General features: G+C 25.1%; 6 protein-coding genes across 6 annotated transcripts, besides 16 other annotated features; 2 read left to right on the top strand and 4 right to left on the bottom strand.

Annotated features, from left to right (window-relative positions):
* The first annotated feature begins 206 nt into the window (after nucleotides 1-206).
* Nucleotides 207-322: a sequence feature (AT_rich).
* A 154-nt stretch (nucleotides 323-476) lies between these two features.
* Nucleotides 477-541: a sequence feature (AT_rich).
* A 28-nt stretch (nucleotides 542-569) lies between these two features.
* Nucleotides 570-1,880, top strand: EDI_347100 (6-phosphofructokinase, putative; the record flags this gene model as incomplete). The annotated part of the gene is made up of 1 exon (XM_001740033.1): nucleotides 570-1,880. One exon carries the CDS (start codon nucleotides 570-572, stop codon nucleotides 1,878-1,880), a length of 1,311 nt encoding a protein of 436 aa, XP_001740085.1.
* Nucleotides 1,075-1,098: a sequence feature (AT_rich).
* Nucleotides 1,874-2,000: a sequence feature (AT_rich).
* Nucleotides 1,993-3,798, bottom strand: EDI_347090 (DNA replication licensing factor MCM3, putative; the record flags this gene model as incomplete). Its single annotated transcript, XM_001740032.1, has 1 exon — nucleotides 1,993-3,798. The coding sequence occupies one exon, from the start codon at nucleotides 3,796-3,798 to the stop codon at nucleotides 1,993-1,995; it is 1,806 nt and encodes a 601-aa protein (XP_001740084.1).
* Nucleotides 2,340-2,374: a sequence feature (AT_rich).
* Nucleotides 2,466-2,504: a sequence feature (AT_rich).
* Nucleotides 3,797-3,880: a sequence feature (AT_rich).
* A 68-nt stretch (nucleotides 3,881-3,948) lies between these two features.
* EDI_347080 (serine/threonine protein kinase, putative) lies at nucleotides 3,949-5,997 on the bottom strand (the record flags this gene model as incomplete). The annotated part of the gene is made up of 2 exons (XM_001740031.1): nucleotides 3,949-5,340; nucleotides 5,581-5,997. 2 exons carry the CDS (start codon nucleotides 5,995-5,997, stop codon nucleotides 3,949-3,951), a joined length of 1,809 nt encoding a protein of 602 aa, XP_001740083.1.
* Nucleotides 5,356-5,514: a sequence feature (AT_rich).
* Nucleotides 5,533-5,575: a microsatellite.
* Nucleotides 5,998-6,166: 169 nt separating the features above from the next.
* Nucleotides 6,167-6,195: a sequence feature (AT_rich).
* Nucleotides 6,196-6,306: a microsatellite.
* A 297-nt stretch (nucleotides 6,307-6,603) lies between these two features.
* Nucleotides 6,604-7,788, top strand: EDI_347070 (uncharacterized protein; the record flags this gene model as incomplete). Its single annotated transcript, XM_001740030.1, has 1 exon — nucleotides 6,604-7,788. The coding sequence occupies one exon, from the start codon at nucleotides 6,604-6,606 to the stop codon at nucleotides 7,786-7,788; it is 1,185 nt and encodes a 394-aa protein (XP_001740082.1).
* Nucleotides 6,659-6,681: a microsatellite.
* Nucleotides 6,834-6,868: a sequence feature (AT_rich).
* Nucleotides 7,154-7,174: a sequence feature (AT_rich).
* A 23-nt stretch (nucleotides 7,789-7,811) lies between the features above and the next one.
* Nucleotides 7,812-7,839: a sequence feature (AT_rich).
* A 14-nt stretch (nucleotides 7,840-7,853) lies between these two features.
* On the bottom strand, nucleotides 7,854-8,318 carry EDI_347060 (uncharacterized protein; the record flags this gene model as incomplete). The annotated part of the gene is made up of 1 exon (XM_001740029.1): nucleotides 7,854-8,318. The coding sequence occupies one exon, from the start codon at nucleotides 8,316-8,318 to the stop codon at nucleotides 7,854-7,856; it is 465 nt and encodes a 154-aa protein (XP_001740081.1).
* Nucleotides 8,001-8,173: a microsatellite.
* Nucleotides 8,319-8,884: 566 nt separating the features above from the next.
* On the bottom strand, nucleotides 8,885-9,895 carry EDI_347050 (uncharacterized protein; the record flags this gene model as incomplete). Its single annotated transcript, XM_001740028.1, has 1 exon — nucleotides 8,885-9,895. One exon carries the CDS (start codon nucleotides 9,893-9,895, stop codon nucleotides 8,885-8,887), a length of 1,011 nt encoding a protein of 336 aa, XP_001740080.1.
* Nucleotides 9,896-9,930: the final 35 nt, after the last annotated feature.

Genomic DNA, 9,930 nt, shown 5'->3' with positions numbered 1-9,930 from the left:
AACACAAAATATATGGTATTAGAAATATTAAACAAAGGATAGTACAAAGTAATGAGTGATATTTATTTATCCTAGTCATATATATGAATATTTTAAATAGAAAATAGTTTTACAACAAAATGGATAAAACACAAAAATAATGGATTGAAGAAATAATATCAAACCATAGTAAAATACATCCATCCTTATTATTGAATAACAATGAGAAAAAATCTTTAAAAGAAATAATATAGTTTTAATTAAACAATTAAAATAAGAATGTAATTTTAATTGATATTGTTGATAGGAATTGATAATTTTTAATTAATTTAGAAATATAATACAAATCAAGATATTAAGTTTTGTTCCTTAATTCTCTGTTTTAATTGGTAATGAAATAAAAAGAGGAGTTGTTATTTTTATTAATCCAATAAGAGATATACTTAATAATGAAATTAGTTCAATTATAAAAATCAAGAAATAATGAAGATGTTGAGATTATAATAGATAATCATTTTTTAACAAAGAAAAAATAATAAAATTATTATAAAAAGTTAATTTAGTTTACAAAAACTAAAATACAACAAAATATGTCAGTTAAAAGAAGAGACCATATATTAATTCCTAAAAATCCAGATGCACCTCTTCCGTCATTAAAAATAGAAGAAGTTGGAGAATGTACTATTGACAATATTTATGCATCACCAGAACCATTTGTTAATGGGATGACAATGAAATTATCAGCAGTTAAAAATAATGGAATAGAAAGAGATAATGGAGAAGTAGAATTAGCAGGACCAATGGAAAAAATATTTTATAATCCAGAAACAACAAAAGTTGGTATTATAACATGTGGAGGATTATGTCCAGGATTAAATAATGTTATCAGAGGATTAGTGTTAAATTTATACAATCGATATCATGTAAATAATATTTTTGGATTAAAATGGGGATATGAAGGACTTGTTCCAGAATTATCTGAAGTACAAAGATTAACACCAGAAGTAGTTAGTGATATTCATCAAAAAGGAGGAAGTATATTAGGAACTTCAAGAGGAGCACAAAGTCCAGAAGTTATGGCACAATTTCTTATAGATAATAATTTTAATATTTTATTTACATTAGGAGGAGATGGTACATTAAGAGGTGCTAATAGAATTAATAAAGAATTAAGAAGAAGAAAAGTTCCAATTACTGTTGTTGGAATTCCTAAAACTATTGATAATGATATTTGTTATACAGATTCTACATTTGGATTTCAAACAGCTGTTGGACTTTCACAAGAAGCTATTAATGCAGTTCATAGTGAAGCTAAATCAGCAAAAAATGGAATTGGAATAGTTAGATTAATGGGTAGAGATGCAGGATTTATTGCATTATATGCATCATTAGCTAATGGTGATGCTAATTTAGTATTAATTCCAGAAATTGATATTCCAATAACACAAATATGTGAATTTGTTGGTAAAAGAATAATGTCAAAAGGACATGTTGTTATTGTAGTAGCAGAAGGAGCATTACAAAATCAAAAACCTAAAGATCTTAATTTAGGAACAGATAAATCAGGAAATATTATTCATTGGGATTCAATTAATTATTTAAAAGAATCTATTACAAATTATTTAAATTCAATTGGAATTCAAGAACATACAATTAAATTTGTTGATCCTTCATATATGATTAGATCAGCACCTTGTAGTGCTGCTGATGCACATTTTTGTATGTGTTTAGCAAATGCAGCTGTTCATGTAGCTATGGCAGGAAAAACAGGATTAGTAATTTGTCATCATCATAATAATTTTGTTTCAGTACCAATTGATAGAACTAGTTATTATATTAAACGAGTTAATACTGAAGGACCATTATATACTATGATGACAGCAATTGAAAAACCAAAATAAAATTAATTATTAAATAATAAATTTTTATTTAAATTTTTTTTATTTATAAATTATAATATTATTATTTTAAAAATAAAAAAAAAAAAATTATAAATTTATTAATTAAAAAAAATTAATTTTGTTTGTATACAAATTCTTCATCTTTATCATAACCAAAAGATAATTGAGGTAAAATTTTCATTAAAGTTGGTTTATCTATTCCACAAATATTAAGAATATCATCAAATTGAATAATATCTTTACATTCAGCAATTAATTCATTAGTTAAATATTCTCTTACTTTTCTAGCAATATCAGTTGTAATATTTCCTTCCCAATTTTCATCAAAATGAGCATAAAAAATAAGTTGAACTGCAATTTGAGCATCTATTTCATCAATTGTATTACTTCCACGAATTCTAGCATGTGCTTCAGCAAGTCTAATTAAAGAATCAAGAGCACGAGCTGTAATAGGAAGAGTTTTAATTTTAAAATTATGTTTAATTCTTTTTAATCTTTCATTTTCTCTTAATTTAACATAAGCATTTGCTATAGTTTCACTAGCAAATTGAGTTAAAGAAGGTGTTGGAAGATTTCTAGCATAAGTAATATATTTTTTAATAAATTTATTAGTAAATAATTTTTCTCCTTCATATAAAGAAGTATCTTGATAAACAGGTGCATCTCCAATTTTTTCTCTTTCAGCATCTACTAAAGCTAATACATTAATTTCATCATCTCCACGTTGTTCAGATAATGCATCAAAATGTCTATGCATTTTTAAAACATGTTGTGATAATCTTCTATCAAGTTCTTCAGTAGAAGAATCTAAAATAATAAAAATAAGATCAAATCTAGATAATAAAGATTCAGGAAAATAAAGATTTTCCATAGGTGATTTTTTAACATTATAATTTCCATTTGATGGATTTGCTGCTGCAAGAATTGAACATCTTGCATTTAATGCTGTATGAATTCCAGCTTTTTGAACTGTTACAGTTTGTTGTTCCATTACTTCATGCATTGCTGCTCTATCTTCAATAGACATTTTATCAAATTCATCAACACAAACAATTCCTCTATCAGCTAATACCATTGCACCAGCTTCTAATGTACGTTGATTAGTATCAGGATCATTAACAACAGCAGCAGTTAATCCAACTCCAGTTGCACCTCTTCCATTTGTAGAAACAGCTAAAGGTGCAATACTCATAACATATCTAAGTAATTGTGATTTAGCAGTAGATGGATCACCACATAACATTATATGAATATCACCTCTAACTCTTGATCTTAAACGAATTTTAGGTGTTGAACCAACTAACATTAAAAGAATTGCTTTTTTAATATCTGAATATCCATAAATACTTGGTGCTATTGATTTTGATAAAAGATTAATTGAATTTTTTTCTTTCATTACTTTTTTAATATTTTCTTTATCAATTTCAGTTAATTCAGGTCCTTCTGATTGTAATGTATTAATATTATCTGCTTCTAAAACAACTTTAAATGTAGATGAATGATTAGGTCCAGCTAATGCTTTTAATGTTCCATTAATAATTACTCTATCTCCTGGTTTACCTTTATCTACTAATTGATCTAATAATATTACAATAACAGACCTTGGCATTTGTCCTGTTGGTGCACTTTCAGGCATTTCTTGAACAACTAATGTTTGAAAATCTTTATAAGTAGATAATCCTGGTTCAAGTTCTAATGGTTTTCCATCAAGAGTTTTTGATGATAATTTAACCATTATATCAGCATGAGATAAATCTCTTGCATGAATAGAATAATCTAATGGACAAAATTGAACAGCAGTTTGAAGTAAAGGACGAATTTGAGATGATTTTGTAATAATTCCTTGAACAGCAACTTTTTGTTGAAGAATAGAAGCTGTAATATTTCTTGGAGTTATATGATGAATATGACTTTCCATTTTATTTTAAGTTTAATTTTTTCTTTAAAATAAAAAAAAAAAAAAAATTCAATATTTATATTTAACTTTATATTATTTAAAAGAGGAAAAAGAAGTAATTTACACAACAACTAATTTCTTTAAGAATTTAATTTTACTAAATTTAACAAATTAAATACCTACTTTCATTCCTCTTTGTTTAATAATAGATCCATCAGCTTGTTTTAGGAATGGATGTTCAAGTAATTGTATTGCTGACCATCTTTCTTCTGGATTAAAGACAAAACATTTCTTAAGAAAATCAATAAATTCAGGAGGTGCTTTAGATGGATTTCTTAATCCAGGTGCACCAACTGTAGCTGTTTTAAAAAGACCTTTAAACATTCCTAATTCTCTATAAGGTGGTGATCCTTCAAATAATTCTTGACCTACACATCCAATACTCCAAATATCAACTTTTTCATTATATTGAATTTGTTTAATAACTTCTGGTGCCATATATGCTTTAGATCCAGCTCTATTTGATGGTTTAGAATTAATTCTTACAACTAATCCAAAATCAATCACTTTAATTTCAAAATTTTGTTTTAACATAATATTAGCTGTTTTAATATCTCTATGAATAAATCCTTCTTCATGAATATATTTAAGTGCTTTTAATGTTTCTAATAATAAAAATGCTGTATCAGCATCTTGAAATGGTCTCATTCTATTTTTTAATAATGTTTTTAATGTTCCAAGAGAACAATATTCCATTCCAATATATACTTGATTATTATATAACCAACATCCTTCAAATCCAACAATATTTGGATGTTTCCAATTACTTAAACGTGCAACTTCTGCTCCAATTTTTGTATATCTTTCATCTATAGAATGTTTTAACATTTTTAAAGCAACTGGTTTACCATCTTCTACTCTTTGTGCACAAAATACTTCACCAAATCCACCTTTTCCAATAGAAACAAGATTTGTAAAATATTTATGTGGATCTTCTTTTTTACAATATTTTAATAAATCATCTTCTTCTGGTGGAGCTTCTTTTTTTATTTTTTCAATATGAATTTGTTGATGTTCAATTTTTTGTTGAAGTTGTCTTTTTTCTGTAACTGTAGCATATCTTTTCTTTGTTTGTGATCGAAGAATTTCACATAATGTATCAAAATGTTTTTCACATTCTTCTGGATATAAATTATTTTTATTACATAATTCACGACATGTAGGTGTTAAATCTGCTAATTTTCCACTAAAAAAATCTTTTACTATCATTGTTTGTGGTTTATGATAATATTGTTGACATTTTTTACAAAGTGTTTCAACTTCATTACATTCTTCTTCTGTTTCAAATCTTAAATAAACTCGTCTAATAACACATTGGAAAATTAAAATAAGTCGTTGATGTTTAGTAATTTCGACATTATCACTAAATGGTAATATAGTTAATGGAATTTCTCCATTTACTGCATATAATGCAATTAATCCATTATAAATATTTAATGATCTTCTTGCCCAAAATGTTTTACCATGTTTTTTACATGAAACCATTTTTACTAAATGACAATACTATTTAATCATAAGTTTTAATTTCTTTTTTTTTTTTATTTATTTAAAAACAAAATAAATCTTTCCTTCTTTAAATAAATTTTTATCTTCTTTTTATTTTTTAAGAAATCTTTTCATATGTTCATATTCTTAATATAATCAAAATAAATAAATAAAATAATATTATTATTTAATGAACATAAAAATTTCATTAATAAAATAAAAAGAAAAAAAAAATTAAAATAAAATAAAATAACAAACATCTTGAAGGAAATCTTCTTTGAATAAGATTGAATTGTTATCAGTTGTTATAGTTCGAAGAATCTCAAATAATGAATTAAAATCACTTTCATTTTGCATTAATAATAAAATTGATGGTTGTTCACATAATGTTAATTTCATTTTAAATTGAGTTGGACTTGAACATACAGTAACTGTATTTAATGAAGTAAATGGATATTCTTCACGTACTTTTCCATGTCTAATAAGTTTAAATCTTCTTTCTACAAAATTAACAACAGCCATTCTATATTCCATTGTTTCATCTTCACGTAACCCAACAGCAAGATCAAAGTAAATTGTTTCTAAAGGTGTTTTATTTTCTTGTTTTGTTGCAAGATATTCTCTAAGAATTTCTTGTGACTTTTCATCGAGTTTTGATGGAACTTCGTCCGCCATTAAATGAAGTTGATTTCTTAGTTTCTCACAAAACGATAATTAAACTTATTTTTTGATTTTGTTTTTTTCTCAAGTCTTATTCAAAAATATTATTTCCATTTCATTTCCATCATATTTCAGGATGAATTACTAATTATTTTCCTAAAGAAAAACATAAACTATTCTTTTGTTTTTTTAGAATTTTATTAATTTATTTTTATAATATAAATTTGATAAATATAACATAAATAAAAATAAAATAAAAAAAACCCATAATTAATATAAAGATAAATAATATAAGAAGACAAGAAGAAAGAAAATAATAAAATAGGTGATTCACAGAATATCCAACTCTATTGCATATTCGCTATTAGTCACCATAGAAGAGTTGTGATTATTTGAGCTCGTTTGAATAAGACTTGATGCTTAATAATCCCTGCTTTGTCTCCTTGACACCTTTGATCTGTCCGTTGGACTAGAGGTCTTTGGTCTATCGAAACACTGCAATATTTTTATTTTTTTAATGTTTATCTATCCCATAAAAATAGTATTTTTTTAGGGTTTTTTAAGTAAAGAATAATGGAATCAAATTATGAGAACAAATAATAATAAATTGAGTCATATTCCATGAATCAAGACAAAGATGAAATTGGATTATTTGAAGATAAAAATGAAGAAATTAAAAAAGAAGAAGAAGAAGAAGAAAATGCTTGGGAAGATGAAGAAGATCAAAATAAAACAAATATACCATCAAGTAAAAGGTATGAAGAAATTTGGAAAAGAAAAGAAATTGAAGAAGAATTAGATGAAAATGATAAAACATTATTAAAGACAGAAGTTAAACGAGAGAAAAAAGGAAAAAAAATTAATGAATTAAATTTTGAATTATTAAGGAATGCAACAATGTTAAGAAAAAGTAATGGAATTATTACTGGTACACAATTTTATGATAAATCACCTATTTTAATGACAAGTGGAAGAGATCAATTTCTTCATTTATTTGTAATAAAAAAAGATAAATGTTTTCCTATTGGAGATAAATCACTTGATCAACCAATTGAATTAGCAAAATTTGTTGATGAATCTATTTTAATGACATTTAATAAACCAAAAATATCTTTATATGATATGAATTCACATAAAATAAAAAATATTCCAAAATTTGATGGATATGAAGAAATAAATTTAAATTATTTTACTGTTGGATCACAATATATTTCATTTATTAATGATAACAATCTTAGTTCAATTCTTATTGATAAAAATTCATTTCAAGTTATTGATGAATTAAAAGGTGCTAGACAAATATTAGGAAGTGTATTTCATCCAACTGAAGATGTATATCTAACATCAGGTAATTATGGTACAATTAATATTTGGGATCTTAAAAAGATGAGATGTAGATCATTAATATATGATGATGGTGCAATTAATGTTACTTCTATAGCAATTTCACATAATGGAGAATATCTTGCATGTGGATCAGATGGTGGAATAGTTAATTTATATGATTGGAAATCTTTTGAAAAAGATTCTCATCCAAAACCACTTCATACATTTAAGAATCTTGTTAATGATTGTAACCATCTTGTTTTTAGAAATGGTCTTCTTTTAATGTCATCTTCAAAAGGAGATAAACAAATAAGAATTGCTAATGTTCAACAAAGAATTGTTTATTCTAATTTCCCTGGATTTTCTAAATTTGGAAGAATTCAAGAAATAGACCTTTCTCCAAATGCTCGTTATTTAGCATTTGGTAATTCAACAGGAAATGTAAGTCTTGTGAAATTAACTGATATGCCAGGTTATTGATTGTTTTGTTGCATTTTTCTTTCTTTTTTTTTATTAAAATAAATAAAATTACAAATTCCTTCATTTTATAAAAATTCAATCTCATTTCTTTTTGTTTTATCTTCTTCTTTATCCCATAATTCTTTCATATCATCTATCTCTTGTTTAATTTTATCATTTTTATCTTTTAAATCTTTTAAATATGGTGCAATATCATCTCTTCTTCGTAAATTTTTTATTGCCATTCTTTTTTTATTTATTTCATTTTCTATCATTTCTTCTTCTTCTTTACAACTATAATATTCTTTACAATCAATTCGGTTTTGTGTGTTTTGAATTTCTTTTGTTATTTCTTCAGTTTGATTTATTAATTCTTTGATTTCTTCTTGTTTTAATTTACTTTTTTGAATATCTTTCATTTCTACACTACTTTTGCATCCATATTTCTTTGGACGTTCTAAACAATCTTTTGTTGTATGTTCACTAGATCCACAGTTTTTACATCGTTCTTTTTTTAATACGCTCTTCCCTTTGTAATATTGTTTAGGCATCTTACAATTAGTTTATATCTAATCCAGTTATCCTTTTTCTAGTTTATTATAAACCATAATTAATAATAAACAATACTATTTCTTATCACTCTTTAATTGCAATTTTATCATAACTTTATTAACTTCTCTCTTTATTTATTCTTTTTCATTACAACTCCTTTTATATTCAATGTTACTTAATGGTTATTAACATAACTGTAAAACATAACCATAATTTCTTATCTCATTAATAATGTATTATCCTCATATCTTTTTTTTAATATTCTTTGTAAAGTATGGAAATACGAATATCATTGTTAGTGTAAGTGGTGTTTCTAGTCATTCAGTTATGAAAGAAAAAAGAAGGCTCATGGACTAGATAAAATAAAACACTTCTCTTATCATAATTATTAAATAACGTTATTTTAATCGTTTAGAATACCATGAATAATGTACTTGATTTGTGCCAGATACAATACAAAGGCTTATGTCATAATCAAACACTTCTTAATGAGAATGTCTGTCTAAATTATTAGTTATCTTTTGGTGTTGATATGAAATATAAAAACTATTAAAAAAGGAATGAATTACCACCACGAGAACCATCCTTTCTTTTCTAAAGAAGGATATTCTAAATATTGTGAACAAGCATCAATCATTAAAGCTTTATCTCCTGTTTTTTCTTTCCATAAATTCTTTAATATTTCAACAACTAATGCATGAGTACAATTTAAAGTAACTTCTAATCTTTTTCTTTCTGAAGCTTCAACTGAAGGAATTAATTCATCAATAGTATCTATAAGTTCTCTTAGTTGAGTGTAACTTTCTTTTAATTTGTTTTGGTTAAATAATGAAAGACAATGATAATAATTCTTATAGCATTGCCAACTTGATATTTGCCAATTTTTAGGATTTGGTTTTTTCTTTTCCATATAAATTAATTTAGAATATTCTGTCATAACAATATCTAATTTTCCATTTGAATCAATATGTTCATTTCCAAGAGAAAATTGACCTAAATGTTTTTCTATTTCATTAATGTTTTCAATAATTTCTGCAACAATTAACTTATACTTCTCTTCTCTGGCATAATCTAATAACTCTTTATACATCATTCTATTAGCAATTTTTTTATTGGAAATCATTTTGTTACAATGACTTACTGCTTTCTGAATAATATTCATTCTTTCTACAATTCCTTTGTTTTTACTATCTCTATAACTTTTCATAACATCTCTCATAAGGTCATCAGGAATAGAGAAAAGTTGAGCTTCTCCATCAACAACTTTCCACTTTTCAATTTCTTTAAGTTCTTCTTCTTCTTTAATTTCTTTACCTTCATCTTTGCATACTCTGATTTTAGCATTGGCATCATCTACAATATCTCTAAAGATAATTTTACTTTCTTCACTCATCTCTTCATCAATGTACCCAATGATAGTAATACTTTTAAAATAATACTTTAATGCGTCTTCATATTGGTGATCTTCAAATGCTACCATTCCTTTCATATACATAGTATATGCTGTAATTTCTCTTTGTGTTCTTTTATTACATCCTTTCATTAATCCAATAAATTCTTCACAATATTTTTTCATTTTATGAAGTCTTCTTTTTTGGTGATGACCTTTTC

Source organism: Entamoeba dispar, genomic scaffold (assembly GCF_000209125.1).
Source record: "Entamoeba dispar SAW760 scf_1105229462687 genomic scaffold, whole genome shotgun sequence".
In the NCBI taxonomy this organism is placed as follows: Eukaryota; Evosea; order Mastigamoebida; family Endamoebidae; genus Entamoeba; species Entamoeba dispar.
This window is presented reverse-complemented; position numbering and strand designations above follow the sequence as displayed.